The sequence below is a fragment of the Podarcis bocagei genome (genome assembly GCF_964188305.1).
Source record: "Podarcis bocagei genome assembly, chromosome: 3".
Taxonomy (NCBI): Eukaryota; Metazoa; Chordata; class Lepidosauria; order Squamata; family Lacertidae; genus Podarcis; species Podarcis bocagei.
In genome coordinates this window covers 59,123,575-59,140,648 of record NC_138127.1, presented here as the reverse complement: position 1 = coordinate 59,140,648, position 17,074 = coordinate 59,123,575, and the positions used below count along the sequence as shown (strand labels likewise).

The window sequence follows — 17,074 nt, the reverse complement described above, 5'->3', positions numbered from 1 at the left end:
CAAGGCAAAGAATCTTTGCCCAGCCCAGAACATCTCCCAAGGCACATCCCACCTGCCCAAAGTGCAGGTAGAACTACTGCCAGCAGGCTCTCTTGTCAGCAGCAACCCACTTCAGAGTCCCCCAATGGAGTTTCACATGGGGGGACTGTGCCTGCTCAGGTTCCTCTGGCTCCTGAAGCAGCCCCAGTGCCATCACTTGATGACACTGGGCCGGACTGCCACACCATCTCCAGGCTAGCGCAACCCACAAGCGTGCCCGGGCCAGCATGAGCGATGGGGTAGCGGGTGTAGCCGTGGCTCTGCTGCTGTGTCTTGCCCTGCCTCCACCTGGCCAGTGTATAGATTCCTCAGTCAGACTCATCTTCATGCTGCTCTGTCACTGTATTGGTAATAAAACTAGTGAAACACTATGCCATCTTAGGAAAATAATTGAATCTGCAACACAAAAATATTTTCATGTTGGGGGGGGTCAGTCTGGATAATGCCCTTCCCATTCTTGGGGCCCTATATCCAGTGAGGGCTAAAATCTAATAAAGGAGGTTGCTGAGCTGGTCAGCCATGTTTCTTTGGCCACAAAGTGGTCCCCATCAGCATCCCAAAACAATGAGCTAGGTTGCAGGAACTACAAGGAAGTAATGCTGCCCTCCAGGCTAATGGGTGCGCCTTTCCTCCAGACCCACTCACCTAGCTACTAATTACAGTGGTGCCTCGCAAAACGAAAAGAATCCGTTCTGTGATTCTCTTTGTCTAGCGGTTTTTTCGTCTTGTGAAGCAAGCCCATTGACGGATTAGCGCTATTAGCGGCTTTTAGCGGCTTATCAGCTGATAAGCGGCTTAGAAAAAAGGGGGGAAGGAAAAAAAACGAGCAGGAACTCGCAAGACATTGTCGTCTTGCAAAGCAAGCCCATAGGAAATTTGTTTTGCGAAGCACCTCCAAAACGGAAAACTCTTTCGTCTAGCGAGTTTTCCGTCTTGCGAGGCATTCGTCTTGCGGGGCACCACTGTATGAGGACAGTAGCCAGAAGAGTTATGTGTGAAGAAGCTGGAAGCAGGAGACACAGAGACATGTTTGCTCTCTGCTTGATCCAAAGCTGCAACTAATAGAGAAACAAGATTTTCTGGGGTGTTCATGCTGAAAGGTTATGCTCAGGTTGTATATATGCAGAAATAAAAACATAGATTCAAGCCAATCCAGCTAAAGATAAACAATTGAGGAGCTTTATTTTTAAAAAAGCAATTGTCAAAAACTTTTCAACCACACTAGAAATCCAGTCAGTTACAAATCGTTTCTACATCTAAGTTACAAAAATAATATACAGCTAAGAGAAGTGCTTTTTAGTAAATAGTATTTTGTGAATACTACTCAGACATATAATGAATATAATAAATGCTACTCAGACATACAGTGGTACCTCTAGATACGAACGGGATCCGTTCCGGAGCCCTGTTCGCATCTAGAGGTAAATGTAACTAGCGACGGCACGTCTGCGCACACACGCATCGCTTTTCACAGTTCTGTGCATGCGTGTGATGTCATTTTGAGCGTATGCGCAAGCGGCAAAACCCGGAAGTAACAGAGCAACTCGAACACGCTCAATTTGAAGCATATTTAACCCGAGGTATGACTGTATAATGTACCAGCTGCACTGGCCTCCCATCAGCTCTGCTCTCAGGATGCTCTCCTTTATCCTCAGGTTGGTCATCTGCAAAAGATACTCTGAGCTCTGTTGGTCTGAAAGATCCCAAGGTTTCTGCATCCGATATGGATAGCACTTGCCTTGGCCTCAAGTCAGCTAAGCTCCCACTATGTGCACCTTCAGCATCATCATAGTCCTCTGCAAAAGCCACTCTGCGCTCTGCTTGTTTGAATGATCCCAAAGTTTCTGCATCTGATACTGGTATCTCCTGCACTGGCCTCGTATCAGCTCTGCCCTCAAGATGCTCTCCTTTGTCTTCAGGTTGGTCATCTGCGAAAGCCACTCTGCGCCCAGCTGGTTTTGTAGATTCTGGAGTTTCTGCATCTGATATGGTTAGCACCTGTACTGGCCTCAAGTTATTTACTCTAGCAAAGTGCACATCTTCGTCATCATAATGGTCATCTGCAAAGGCCACTTTGCGCTCTCCTGACATTTCTTCATCTGATGTGGGCAGCACCCATACATGTTTCGGCTTCAACTCTTTTGTGGTATCAAGTTTCTCTTCTTCTTCTTCACCATCATATTCACTGACAAAAGCCACTACATCTTCTCTTTTATGGGGAATGCGTTCTTACTGTTTTGTAGATTCAAAAGTTTCTCCATCTGACATGGTTAGTTCCTTTTTTGGCCTCAAATCAATTTCACTTACAAATTTCTCTTCCTCATCAGCCTCATATGTGTTTAGAAAAGCCAACACATCTTCTTTTTTGTAGGAAATGTATTCTGGATGTTTTATCAATCCACTTTCACTTTTAAATGATGTTTCTGGTGTGCTTAGCTCTTGCATTGGCATTAAATCTGTTTTTCTTTCAACCTGTTCTTGTGAGTCAATCTCCAATGTCCCAGCAGAAGATTTTGGTTCTGCTTTTGTCAAAGGCCCTGTTGCATCTGACTTCATTATGCTTTTTAATGATTTCACACTGAATGATTTAATACTAAATCTTTTTGAATGATAAGATTGAGTCTCATCACCAGCATAAAGTGTTTTTGTGTAGGAGGAAGTTATACCCTGAAAAAAAAGAAATACAGTAAAATTATTATAGGGACTTTTTTTAAAAAATGTATTAATTTTCATTTTCTTCTAATGAGAAATTGCTATAGGGACTTGATAGGATGAAGAATCTGATGCAAACAATATATGATCTTAAGAACTGTCTCTGTCTTCATATACCCCTGTCTCAAGGATCATCACTGTTCATAGAAATTAAGAAAGCTTCATCAAATAATATTGAAATCTAAACATTTGCCTATTAAATAACAAAATCCACAGAATCTTAATGATGACTCAAAGCTCTTCCCACAATAAATCGATAACCAAAACAATTTCAGGAGCATATTCTCTGGGTCAAAACTGAATCCCAACAAATTGAGTCACATTGAGTTGGTGGTTCTCTTTTGTTTCTATAAGCAATTTTTATTAAAAGGTTTCAACATAATATACAATAAATGTCAAGCAAATCTAAAGAAGAGAAATAAGAAAGAGATCAGAAATTCCCTGTCAGAGGCCCAGCTCGCAATGACTATATTTCAGTGCCAAGTCAAAATCTGGCTTTTTTTACTCAGTAATCTGGGCCACAGTGAGGGTCACAGTCATAGTCACACAGTGTTTGGCGTGCTTGTGTTGTTTGTTGGTGCTGAATAATATTAATTTCTGTAGCATTTTAAATTAGTGCTGAAAATATATATATCATATCTACACTAAGGGAAACTGCACAGCCAGGATCACCCACACTTTTGCCCTGTACAGATGGTTACAAAATTCTGTGGCAAAGCCAGATTCTACTTGCTTAGAACAGAGTGTAGAATAATGGTATTTACCCCTAACGAAGGAGTGGGTGATTGCCAAGGAACTATGGTGTTTGTTATCACACATACAGAAGCATTAAGATAGTTTTTCGATGACTGTGTTGTTTCTCTTTGCAGCCATGGAATGAAAGCAAGGATGCTAGCTGCAGCAATATTGCAAATTCCCGTTACTACAAAGCCAATACTGTAGTTGCCGAGCAAGTCATACATTGCACCTGCAATAAAAATATGCAGGTTAATTTTCCAAACTTAATTTCTCAAAGAATAACTTTATTTCAACTGTTCCTGTAAAACCTTGCATTATAATGACAAACCAAAAGAGATTTTAAAAATTCTTCCTCCTTTCCAGGGCCACATCCCAAACACAGGCAGCATAGTAAAGAGACTGCTAAATAACTGTAAGGTGGGGAGTGGGGGTGGTAGGAACTAACTGCCTAATAAAAGAACAGATTTGCATTGGTTGATTTACCTGCAAAGGGTGCACCAAAACAACTGCTTGCATTGACAACCATGAGAAATCCCCATGCAACTGGCATTTTCTCGGGCCCCATCAAATCAAATGTAAGGACAGGTAAGAGAACATAGTTTCCTGCATCAACAAATCCCAAAACAGAGCAAGCTGCTATTAGGGAGGGAAAGAGAATTGCACTGTATACACGTAGACTACGTCTCCATCCAAGTGTCTAAATTAAGTACTCGTGAAGTTTATTCTGCACAAAAGTTCCTGCGCACCCTCCTTTTATAAGGTTCTGGTTTGTCTTTCTTATTTTCTTTCTTTCTGCGGGAACTTCAACACAGTCCTGGCAGAAAGTAACGAGTGCTGTATGTATATTCAAGGCTGGGCGGGGGATTTGTGCTCCTTCGGGTGTTGCTGCCATAATTTAACAGCAGTAAACGCAAATCATAGAAATAGGAAGAACTCATTAGACCAAACATGACCACCATTGCTCCAGTTACTGCAAAAAGAAAGAGAAACCGGGACCTTATAAAACGCTCAAGTTGCGCCAAGCGTAATAATACCAGTTAAGTGGTCTCAAAACATTCCCACAAGAAGTAGCGCTGCATTGAAGGAAGGCGCACTTTATATACTTTCCTTGACGACGCACTTGCCTTCTTATTTCGCAAGATTTAGGTGCCACTTGATGGCAATAAAACTTCAACGCGGTTGACAAAAGCCTCGAATGTTGGAACCTTGAAGTGGAAGTGCGCTTCTCATCTTTCTGTCTCTGTGGCAACCTAGAAAGCAGCCCCGCCCCGTGTGTGTGTTCGACCATATGCCCATTGTCCCCGCCCCCGCTTTGTAATGGAGGCGGGGCCTAGGCTCCCTTCGGCTGCTGGGATACTAACAGTGGACTAGACAGGAAAGGGACGAATGTTGGATGAGACATCAGCTAACTTTTCCCCACCTTTCGCGAAATTGCGGTGCGGTATCCGCTCCCGTTTAGCTCCGTCCATAGAAGGTATTGGTCAGGAGAGTATAAATAGGAACATCCGTGGTTGATAGCGGGAAGAACACTTTGAGGAATCGAATGTGTAACCTGTGGCCCTCCAGACATTACTGGATTGTAGCCCGCACTAGCATGGCCAAATGGCCTGGGATGACTGGAGTTATAGTCTAGCAGTGTTAATTCGGAACAGTATGGTGAACATAAAACCTTAACTTTCCTCATATTATTTAAACAGTTGAGGGATTATTATTATTATTATTATTATTATTATTATTATTATTATTATTATTATTATTTTGCTTATAAGAGGAAAAAGCAATACAGAAATTAAACAGGGAATAATACTTATAGGCTCAATAAAAACCCCACCTCATTGTTTACCTCCCCACAACCCAAAAAGCCCCAGAGGTGGATTTAATCATGTTAAAAAACAGTGCATGCACCAAATTAAAAGTGTGTACTCAAAGATGCTCTGTATTTTAAAAAACAACAACATGATCAACAGAGTTACTTGCAGGTTTTTATAAAATTAATCATCAATAAGTGAGTTCTGTGGATTACAACCAGTTCAACTTTGTTTGCAGAGCAGGTCTTTGTGCATCAATAATGAGATTTTTAGATTATATAGTCTATATATTAAGAACCCTTTTCATGTTTTGCTGGCTAACAGACATCCATTTACCCCCCCCCCCCAAATACAGGTCTCTGTTTTCCATCATGAGCGTATTGCAGAGATTTCAGTCTGTGGTACTGCTTGTTAGACATGGCTTGAGGCGACAGAGAACTCTGGCTGAGATCAATGCAGATGCTTCTTTTGTACACCCCCCTCCTGATGGGGGTAGGGGCTGGGTTGTGGTGTTGGCAGCAGCGATCCATTCCTTGTTTATCAGTGGCTTCCACAGTGCTTTTGGCGTTTATATGATGCCCCTTCTTACAACCTTCAAGGCAAGCAACTCACAGATAGGTAGGTCATCGTCACATGTTATATACGGTTGGATTAAGTATGATATAATGGGTGGTGTTCAACTAAGTTTTACACAGAGTAAACCCACTGAAATAAGCAAACATTAACCAACTGTGGATTTCAAAAGGTCTACTCTAGTGGGTGTTCGGGAGGGGGTGTTATCTTGCGCAAGGAGAAATCTTTGTGCTGACAGAACATTCACCTTAGTGCTACATTGACTACAACCTTAAGGGTTAATACAAAAAATAAAGAGGGAGTTAATATTACCTGTTGCATCTTGTTGATGTGCTGAAATAAAAAAACAATGTGGCTTGTATATGTTGCCGCATTTTCATAGACCTCAAGGGCTATAGTATTTCATACCTGTGAAGCATATGGCAATCAGTTTTACTATATCGTTCGTGGCATGTGTGCATTTTCCTTCATTTAATTACAGCTGTTTGTCCTTTTTTAGCCTGGATCGGATCCATCAGCTATGCTTTCATTATGATATTTGGTCCTGTATCTGGAAAACTTCTGGTGAAATATGGAGCCATCAAAGTGGCAATAATTGGAGCAATGGTTGTCATGATTGGTCTAATGTGTTCTTCCTATACCTATGATTTGCGTTTACTATTTTTCACTCACGGAATCATTGTTGGCGTGGGATCAAGCCTGGGCACCACTCCAGGTAACACTTTTTTAAAAAAAAATCAGTCAAGCAACCTGAATCACAATAAAATAGCCAGTTGCATTCTTTGTTCTGAAAAGTTTGCTGTGTGTCCGTAAAGAAAAATGTCACTCCATAATACAGGCCTCATATTTTTCATTATAACCACTAAATTTATCTGGTCATTTTGACAGGCTGGGTACTTCAAAATAACACATACTGTACCTAGTATAGACTGCCATTTATTTATTTGAAGCATACTGTATATATCTGTTCAGGTGTGCAATGTCCTGTGTGTAGAGGGTGTGTGTTTCAGCTTAGGACAGTGTGTTGTGAGGTAAAATTTCAGTGTTGGGCACTGTGATGTGGAAGTCACAGCAGGGTGGAGTGTTATGGGATTGAGGTGTGAAGAGTGTGAGGGGTTTGCAGTGGGTGGGGGTGCCCTCCATGACAGTTCTTCAGGTTTCTGAAGGTGCCCATAGACCCAAAATGCTTGTGAGTTGTGACCCTTCATCTACCCACTGCACCACACTGTCATATGGGGTGTAGGTGTTGTGTGGATATGGGGAATGGCCTCCTATGGCATTTCTTCAAGTTTCTAAATATGCTCATGGGCCCCAGAGAGTTGATGGCCTCTTGTTTAACCACTGTTCCGCACTGATATTTTTTAACTAAAAGAAAAGGCATGACACATCGCATCCACTAGGTGGCTCCCCTTGCAGACATGGCAGTACTGACAAAATTGTAGCTGCATTTGTACTTTCAGTCATGCATGACACTGTTTTACCAAACCTTGTTTTGCACAGACTTTGATAGGGCAGGAAAACCTTAGTAACTTTTGCCATTTGTTTTTTGTAGGCCTGATAATGGTCAGCCTTTACTTTACTAAAAAGCGCTCATTTGCGACTGGAATAGTGATGGCAGGAGGGTGCGCAGGAACTTTTGTGCAGAATAAACTTCACGAGTACTTAATTCAGACACTTGGATGGAGACGTAGTCTACGTGTATACAGTGGAATTCTAATAATATGCATCATTGCGGGATTTGCATATCAACCTCTTCAAAAACGTATGTAATGTTTTAGTCGTCTTAGTTAGCTTTTCTTCTTCTTGCCTTTGTTATATTCTGGTTGCAGATATGTTTTCATTTGCAACAGGCCAACTAGATGTGTCAGGAAGACAGGAACAAGGAGTCTATGGCCTTCCAGATGTTGCTGGACTACAACTCCCATAATCACTACCCATTAGCTGTGCTGGCTGGGGCTGATGGGAATCGGAGTCCAGCTGGAGAGCCAAAGCTTCCCCAGCCCTGCTTTGAAGGATGGCCATAATTAAGAAAAGGTGGTCCTAAATAAATAAGTATTGAAACCCTGCTTTAAAATTGGAAGTCAGGGTCATCCATACCTCTGTGAGGAGGGAGTTATAATTTGGCAGTCATCACAGAAAATATTTTGTCTCTTTTGCCCGGCAGCTGAATCAGTCTCACTGGTGGGCTTGCAAGCAAGGCCTTCCAAGGCAGATCTTAATGTCCAGACTCAAACCTTTTAAAGCAGCTGCGGGGAAGCTTTGCCTCTCTAGATGTTTCTGCACTACGACTTCCAAGAGCCTCTGCAAACATGGCAACTGATCAGGGGTGATGGGAGTTCAGCAACATCTGGAGTGCCAAAGGTTCCCCACAGAAGAAAATGAGATTTTGGAAAGTATGGTTTGCCACTCCTGAATAAATAAAGAGTAAGGAAAGCTGCACATGCTGAAATTGCTTCTTGCATTTCACTGTTCAGTCTTGTATCCTACCTGATCACCCCACCTGGCAAATGACTTTCCATGGCTCCTTTCTCATTTTCATGTTAAGAATGCACAACTTGCATTGACTCAGAATCAAATGTAAGATGCAGAAGTAATTACTGAGTTAGAACCAGAGTATAGGGCTGCAGCTGAAAAGGATGTGTGCATGTCCCCCTTCCCCCAACAACAATATCTGATTTATTCCATTAGATATCTAAGAAATTTTAATTTCTCCCACATCCTGATACCATTATAGTGTATGATTCCTTGCCAGCCATCAGTGATGTGAAATAGAGCAGGGAATGCACATTATAACAACATTAGGTCATGGAGTCAGTTGAACTAGACACTACAGAGTGGGGAACAGGAACTTGAAAAATACATGAGAAATTTGTCTTCAGCTAAGTTCAAGGACAGGGCTGCTATTCTAGAAAAAGAGGTGCCAGAACTCACTGTGAACACCTCCCTCGTTCTCTTAGAATGCCAATGGTACCCACCTGAGAGGTGTCGGAACTGAATTCTGGCTGAAAGAAAGCTGTATTCAAGGGGCTGAGTAGAGTAGCATGATCAGGACTCCCAGGTCATGCAGTGTCTGAAACTAGGCCAGTATCCCACAACTGAAGCCCCTCTTTCCCCAGCATTCAGTTGATAAAGGGTTTGGTGCCAGTGGGGGAAGTAGAAGATTTCCATCTTGTTTTGTGAAATTTTAGTGAGATATGAACATTTTAATTCTATTGTAGCAAGCTTCCTAAATTTAAGGGCGAGGTCAGAGTACCACTTATGCAGACATAGCAGACTAGTTTGTTAAAAGTACAAATTAGATTTTTGTGCATTGGCTGTATGTGTTTGAAACCTCATATAAAACACATCTCATCTTTACTGCTTCTTGATGGTGGGCCCTCATCCTTATTAGACATGGTATTTTGTAAATATTATTATGCAAATAATAATTTGTTTCAATTGTGTGTTTTTTAAAGATAGAGCTCATCCAAGTGTAGTCGAAAAGTTTAAAACCTCCCCACTAAGAGGTTTTATTGTTGATTTAAGTTTGTGGAAAGATCGTATCTTTGAGGTTTGGGTCTGTTCTCTTGGATTAGCCAAATTTGGATTCTTCATACCATTTGTGCATATGGTAAGAACTAGTTTGTACACTTGTTTTCATGCGAAAGAAGTATGCTTCTTTTCTGCTGTATTTTATATGTAATTTTATATATGATTACGATGCAACAACATTCAATATAGAATCAAATGTTTCATAACAAAATTATTCTAAATAAGTATCTTCCTTGGGAACAAAACCCAGTAAGTGTTTGGACAATTTAAAAAGTGTTAGCAAGTACAGGTTGTACTTCGGTTCTCAAATGCCCCGGAACTCATACATTTCAGCTCCTGAACAATCGAAAACCGGAAATGAATCTTCCCGTTTTTGAACATTCTTTGGGAAGCTGAACATGCAAAGGGGCTTTTGCAGCTTCTCATTGGCTACCAGAGCGTCCTGCAGCCAATCAGAAGCCGTGCTTTGGAAGTTGAATATTTCGTAAGTTGAACGGACTTCTGGAACGGATTCCATTCGACTTCCGAGGTACAGCTGTATTGTGGCAATATGTAACCTTATTTATATGCCAGATATGCAATTTCTTGTCATTATAATTTGTGCTTTTACAACTGTGCTCTCTATCCACATTTTACAGATGGTCAGTGGTGGCTGAGAAAAAATGACTTACACAAAGCTGGTACAGAAAAGTGAAGTCCTTGGTTGTCTTCTTTTGAGAATAGGAGATATTTGTGATCTTAGATCAGTGCACCAAAAAGGATAATTTTTTATTGTTTTCATCTTAAATAACCCCGGGGAAGGCTGGCAAAGGTTGATCTGCTATAATTACCAAGGGACCGTATAGATCTGATGACACTTTGTAGGCACAAATTTTGTTGTTGCTTACTTATTTTTACATTCAACTCTTATGCTGGCCTGGGAACACTACAGTGCTGAAGGTGTAGGGTGTAAATAAATCACTGGTGGGGGTGGGCAGGGCAGACTCACCTAACAAGAACAGTGTGGTATAGCGATCAGGGTGTTAGACTAACAACTACGAGACCAGGTGTCAGGATGCTGTCAGCAGCTCCCGTCTGCTTGCCCAGGAAAGTATAAAGACAAGAATACGTTTCTTACAGTCTTTTTTTATTTACAGAGAGAGGCTGTAGAACCCAGTCTCTTGGGTAATGGTGTTGTCCTGAGTGAATCCACACACACACACACACACACACACACACACACACACACCTTTCCCGCTTCCTCATTCGTCATTCTCATCGTTTCTTCTGTGGGTGCTGCTACATGCCCTCTGTCTTCAAACTCTTTCCTCTCCTACTTTTAAGGCTTGATGGGTTCTGGAAGATGGAAGGTCTGGAATGCTTTCTAATGAGAACAGGTGTTGCTCCGGCTCTCCCATGATCTCCCAGCTTTTCCCTTCATCTGCCTCTGAGCTGCAACCTCCCACAAACCCCTGTTGTCAATCTATATTGTCTTCCACTTCCTCCTCCCTGGAAGGGCCAGGAGGGGGAGGCGGTCTCCACCACTCCTCCTCCTCAGCCCAGTCCCTCACACTAGGGTACAAATCCCCACTTGGCCATGAAGCACGCTGGGTGACCTTGGGGCAGCGGTCACTGCCTCTCACCCTAACCTACCTCATAGGTAGGGGAATAAATGAGGAAGAGGAGAGCCACGTACTCCACCTTTGGTTCCTTGAGAAGAAGGGATATAGATGCAATAGATAAATAAGCTTGAGAAAGGGACCTTTAGCTGTTCCTTTTGAGACCATTTGCACTTTCCTTCGTTGTTTACTCTGCAGAAAGGCTTAAAGATGGCTACCAAATTATTTTATATGAAGAACCTGTCAGATGCAAATTATCACATCCCTTTATTATGGCAAATCAATGATGTCATTGCCTCAGTTCTATACTTTGCAGCTGTCCACAGACTCTACTGAAGAGGGAAAGGGCAAGGAGAAGAAGGAAGAAGAAGAATTAGGAGGTTTGATGCTTCCTGGCAGATTCTCAATTGCATTAATGTATGTTTTGCCGACTCCCGGCAGTGTGCGTTCAAACACTCCGACTTACACAAGGAACCGCTGTAACACTGAATGACCTGGGTTGCTCAGTTGTAATCAGCACTCAGTTGCCTAAATATACATTGTATTTATGACAAATGCATAGAGAGGTGAATATAAACTCAGTGGCCTCATTTTGCAGATTAAACTTGCTGGTGACCTGGGCATTCCACTGGAGAAAGCATCCTACATTATGGTAGCAATTGGAGTGAGCAGCATGGTTAGCTCTCTTCTATTTGGAAAACTCTGTGATATTGAACGAATCGATCGGCTGTATCTTAACCAAGTGTCCATATTGTCCGTTGGCAAGTATTCTGCATAAGCATTCATTTGATTTTGTTGGAATAGTGCGAAGCTTTTAAGAGACTAGTCAGGATTAGAAAAACTACCCCCATGGTGAGCACAATTGCCGATTAGGACTGTGACTGAAATAAATGAAGTTCTGCTACTTGATCCAGCCAGGCCTGTGTAATCAGAACTCTACCTCTGTCTCCATAGCTGGATGGCGTGTTGCATATGTGTTTTCTCTCTCTGGTCAGGGTGTGCAAAGCCTTTTTGTAAAAGTTGAAAATGTGATAAAAAATGGACCCACTCCATTCTCTTATCCCTGCCAAGTGTCTTATGGGGGGGGTGGAGGTCAGCTAGTTAGGGGTGGGCTCAGTGGAATGGATATACCATTTCTTCATAATTATCGGGATGTATGGAATTTGGTGGTGGGACGCGGGTGGCGCTGTGGGTAAAACCTCAGTGCCTAGGACTTGCTGATCGCATGGTTGGCGGTTCAAATCCCCGTGGCAGGGTGAGCTCCCGTCGTTCGGTCCCAGCTCCTGCCCACCTAGCAGTTCGAAAGCACCCTTAAGTACAAGTAGATAAATAGGTACCACTTTATAGCGGGAAGGTAAACGGCATTTCCGTGTGCTGCGCTGGTGCTGGCTCGCCAGTTGCAGCTTCATCACGCTGGCCAAGTGTCTTTGGATGGCGCCGGCTCACAGCCTCTTGAGCGAGATGAGCACGCAACCCTAGAGTTGGACACGACTGGCCCGTACGGGCAGGGGTACCTTTACCTTTACCTTTATGGAATTTGGTAGATGGAAAAGTCATCCCAAACAATACACTAGGCCGATCATAAGAATTATAGGGCCTCTATATACCCAGGACAAGCACTAGACTGATCATTTTTCATTAGATACTTGCCCTTTAATGGTTCGATAAATAAAGAATTATCAGCAACAACTATCCAGTAATTGTTTTTAAGATTAATGCTGAAGTATACATACCTTGTGTATGCAAATGTAGTCTCCCCCCAACTATTTAAGAAGATTTGTGAGCAGTTAAAAGAATCATATAGGTCCCACCATCATTTGAAATATGCCCATTAAGGAGTCAACCAATGATATTGTTTATGTATCCTACCCAAAAAACCACTGGCCCAGTAAAGAGTAAAAAGCACTCAATAGGATTTATTTATTTTGGGAGTGTTCTGAAAAAAAGCCTAGCAATAACAATGCAGTTGTTGAGGTAATCTGAGATTCAAATGTGTAGTTTAGAAAATGGCTAGTGTTGACCCAATAGACTTTTGACTCCCTGCCCATCTGCTTATGAAATTCTCCTGAGTTTAAGCAATCATAGAGATTGTAGTCCCACCTCTTGCAATGCTGGAATCTCAACTAAAGAATCCACGACAGAAGACCATCCAACCTCTGCTAAAAAAACCTCCAGTGTACCAGCAGTGATTTACTACATAGCACCTTCAGAGATGGGAAGCTGTTTAAGAAACAGAAATTTGTTGAGTAAGGAGCACTGAGCTTTCGTAATGGCTGGATAGTGGACTTTTAAGGCTGTAGCGTTACTGTATTGTCATGTGTTTTAATGAATCGGTAAGCATGTTTGTCTGTAGTAAAATATCCTACAATGTAGTTTTCTGTTTTGTTTTCCAGGTGTGGTATATTTTATCATTCCTCACTGTACAAACTTTCCCTCCCTAATAGCAGCTTGCTCTGTTTTGGGATTTGTTGATGCAGGAAACTATGTTCTCTTACCTGTCCTTACATTTGATTTGATGGGGCCCGAGAAAATGCCAGTTGCATGGGGATTTCTCATGGTTGTCAATGCAAGCAGTTGTTTTGGTGCACCCTTTGCAGGTAAATCAACCAATGCAAATCTGTTCTTTTATTAGGCAGTTAGTTCCCACCACTTCCACTCCCCACCTTACAGTTATTTAGCAGTCTCTTTACTATGCTGCCTGTGTTTGGGATGTGGCCCCGGAAAGGAGGAAGAATTTTTAAAATCTCTTTTGGTTTGTCATTTTATTGCAAGGTTTTACAGGAACAGTTGAAATAAAGTTATTCTTTGAGAAATTAAGTTTGGAAAATTAACCTGCATATTTTTATTGCAGGTGCAATGTATGACTTGCTCGGCAACTACAATATTGGCTTTGTAGTAACGGGAATTTGCAATATTGCTGCAGCTAGCATCCTTGCTTTCATTCCATGGCTGCAAAGAGAAACAACACAGTCATCGAAAAACTATCTTAATGCTTCTGTATGTGTGATAACAAACACCATAGTTCCTTGGCAATCACCCACTCCTTCGTTAGGGGTAAATACCATTATTCCACACTCTATTCTAAGCAAGTAGAATCTGGCTTTGCCACAGAATTTTGTAACCATCTGTACAGGGCAAAAGTGTGGGTGATCCTGGCTGTGCAGTTTCCCTTAGTGTAGGTATGATATATTTTTTTTAGCACTAATTTAAAATGCTACAGAAATTAATATTATTCAGCACCAACAAACAACACAAGCACACCAAACATTGCGTGACTATGACTGTGACCCTCACTGTGGCCCAGATTACTGAGTAAAAAAAAGCCAGATTTTGACTTGGCACTGAAATATAGTCATTGCGAGCTGGGCCTCTGACAGGGAATTTCTGATCTCTTTCTTATTTCTCTTCTTTAGATTTGCTTGACATTTATTGTATATTATGTTGAAACCTTTTAATAAAAATTGCTTATAGAAAAAAAGAGAACCACCAACCCAATGTGACTCAGTTTGTTGGGATTCAGTTTTGACCCAGAGAATATGCTCCTGAAATTGTTTTGGTTATCGATTTCTTGTGGGAAGAGCTTTGATTCATCATTAAGATTCTTTGGATTTTGTTATTTAATAGGCAGATGTTTAGATTTCAATATTATTTGATGAAGCTTTCTTAACTTCTATGAACAGTGATGATCCTTGGGACAGGGGTATATGAAGACAGAGACAGTTCTTAAGATCATATATTGTTTGCATCAGATTCTTCATCCTATCACGTCCCTATAGCAATTTCTCATTAGAAAAAAAGAAAATTAATACATTTTTTAAAAAAGTCCCTATAATAATTTTACTGTATTTCTTTTCTTTCAGAGTCTAGCTTCCTCCTACACAAAAACACTTTATGCTGGTGATGAGACTCAATCTTATCATTCAAAAAGATTTACCGGTAGTATTAAATCATTCAGTGTGAAATCACTAAAAAGCATAATGAAGTCAGATGCAACAGGGCCTTTGACAAAAGCAGAACCAAAATCTTCCGCTGGGACATTGGAGATTGACTCACAAGAACAGGTTGAAAGAAAAACAGATTTGATGCCAATGCAAGAGCTAAGCACACCAGAAACATCATTTAAAAGTGAAAGTGGATTGATAAAACATCCAGAATACATTTCCTACAAAAAAGAAGATGTGTTGGCTTTTCTAAACACATATGAGGCTGATGAGGAAGAGAAATTTGTAAGTGAAATTGATTTGAGGCCAAAAAAGGAAGTAACCATGTCAGATGCAGAAACTTTTGAATCTACAAAACAGTCAGAACGCATTCCCCATAAAAGAGAAGACGTAGTGACTTTTGTCAATGAATATGATTCTGAAGAAGAAGAAGAGAAACTTGATACCACAAAAGAGTTGAAGCCGAAACTGGTTTGGGTGCTGCCCACATTAGATGAAGAAATGTCAGGAGAGCGCAAAGTGGCTTTTGCAGATGACCATTATGATGACGAAGATGTGCACTTTGCTAGTGTAACTAACTTGAGGCCAGTACAGGTGCTAACCATATCAGATGCAGAAACTCCAGAATCTACAAAACCAGCCGAGCGCAGAGTGGCTTTTGCAGATGACCAACCTGAAGACAAAGGAGAGCATCCTGAGAGCAGAGCTGATACGAGGCCAGTGCAGGAGATACCAGTATCAGATGCAGAAACTTTGGGATCATTCAAACAAGCAGAGCGCAGAGTGGCTTTTGCAGATGACTATGATGATGCTGAAGGTGCACATAGTGGGAGCTTAGCTGACTTGAGGCCAAGGCAAGTGCTATCCATATCGGATGCAGAAACCTTGGGATCTTTCAGACCAACAGAGCGCAGAGTGTCTTTTGCAGATGACCAACCTGAGGATAAAGGAGAGGATCCTGAGAGCAGAGCTGATGCCAAGAGTTCAGGATCTACACATCCGACAGGATACCCTCCCCTAATAAGAGGCATGGCTTTCCTAGAGAACTCTGAAAGTGATGAAGAGCCCAGCCAATTCGAGACCAATAAAAACCCCCTTTAGAAGTGAAACTTCAACACATGTAATACAGGCACAGCAAATGCCTTCGACTTCCCATGGAAAAGAAGAGGGTATGGCATTTGCCAGTGATGATGATGATGGTGAACAAGCACCACAACAGAAATGATCAGCGTGCAGCAGCAATGTTAATGATACTGGATCATTTACAAATCTGTCTGGCCCGTCAAGGGTACATTACATAGTACCCTTGCTTGATGTCTGAGTAGTAGTCACAAAATACTATTTACTAAAAAGCACTTCTCTTAGTTGTATATTATTTTTGTAACTTAGATGTAGAAACAATTTATAATTGACTGGATTTCTAGTGTGGTTGAAAAGTTTTTGAAAATTGCTTTTTAAAAATAAAATAAAGCTCAATTGTTTTTCTTTAGCTGCATTGGCTTGATACTATGTCTTTATTTCTGCATATATACAACCTGAGCATAACCTTGCAGCATGAACACCCCAGAAGATCTTGCTTCTCTTATTAGTTTCAGCTTCGGATCAAGCAGAGAGCAAGCATGTCTCTGTGTCCACCCATTAGCCTGGAGGGCACCATTACTTGTAGTTCCTGCAACCTAGCTCATTGTTTTGGAATGCTGCTGCTGAATGATTAATGGGGCAGCATGTAAACACCCCACAAGCAAATGAGGATGAAAGTTTGTTGCTGTCCAACTGCCCTGTAAACAAATCAGAATGAATGCCCTATATAAGGACATATTCTAACAACCATGTAAGTTTTGTGCAGGCAAATTATGATGAATGCTAAATAAATGGATTACCTGGACTTCAACTGCCATCAGCCCCACCCAGTAATGGCTAATGATTAAGGATAATGTGAGAGGCAGTTGTTTATTCCTCCCTGTGGCGTTCGTACGGAGCCCCCGGTCGTCTCACAGACTCTTGACCCGTACACCACTAATCCGCTGCCACCAACCAGGTCCTCCCCGGTAAAATCACTTCAGCCTCAATCAGGTTCTCAATTAATAGAGAAGAGTGTGTTTTATTTCAATCACAAACTTTTACAGCATTCCAA

The 17,074-nt window shown here is 41.6% G+C and overlaps 1 protein-coding gene and 1 long non-coding RNA gene across 4 annotated transcripts; one reads left to right on the top strand and one right to left on the bottom strand.

The window, feature by feature from the left end:
• Positions 1-15: 15 nt before the first annotated feature.
• Positions 16-9,144, bottom strand: LOC308583908. Of its 2 annotated transcripts, XR_014006481.1 has the most exons (5): positions 8,358-9,144; positions 6,183-6,278; positions 3,516-3,718; positions 1,000-2,706; positions 16-691 (listed from the first exon to the last, which is right to left on the bottom strand). It is a non-coding gene; the product is annotated as an uncharacterized lncRNA (long non-coding RNA). The 2 variants fall into 2 exon arrangements; XR_014006482.1 differs by lacking the exons at positions 6,183-6,278; positions 8,358-9,144 and adding an exon at positions 3,973-4,748.
• On the top strand, positions 4,815-16,433 carry LOC308583862 (monocarboxylate transporter 8-like). Of its 2 annotated transcripts, none has more exons than XM_081188212.1 (9): positions 4,815-4,963; positions 5,653-5,915; positions 6,370-6,585; positions 7,423-7,632; positions 9,326-9,480; positions 11,598-11,760; positions 13,477-13,596; positions 13,851-14,053; positions 14,860-16,433. In XM_081188212.1, the coding sequence occupies exons 2-9, from the start codon at positions 5,669-5,671 to the stop codon at positions 16,039-16,041; spliced, it is 2,496 nt and encodes an 831-aa protein (XP_081044338.1). In that variant the 5' UTR covers positions 4,815-4,963; positions 5,653-5,668; the 3' UTR covers positions 16,042-16,433. The 2 variants fall into 2 exon arrangements, with proteins under 2 accessions (XP_081044338.1, XP_081044337.1); XM_081188211.1 differs by having other exon boundaries at positions 4,816-4,963; positions 13,393-13,596.
• The last annotated feature ends 641 nt before the right edge of the window (positions 16,434-17,074 follow it).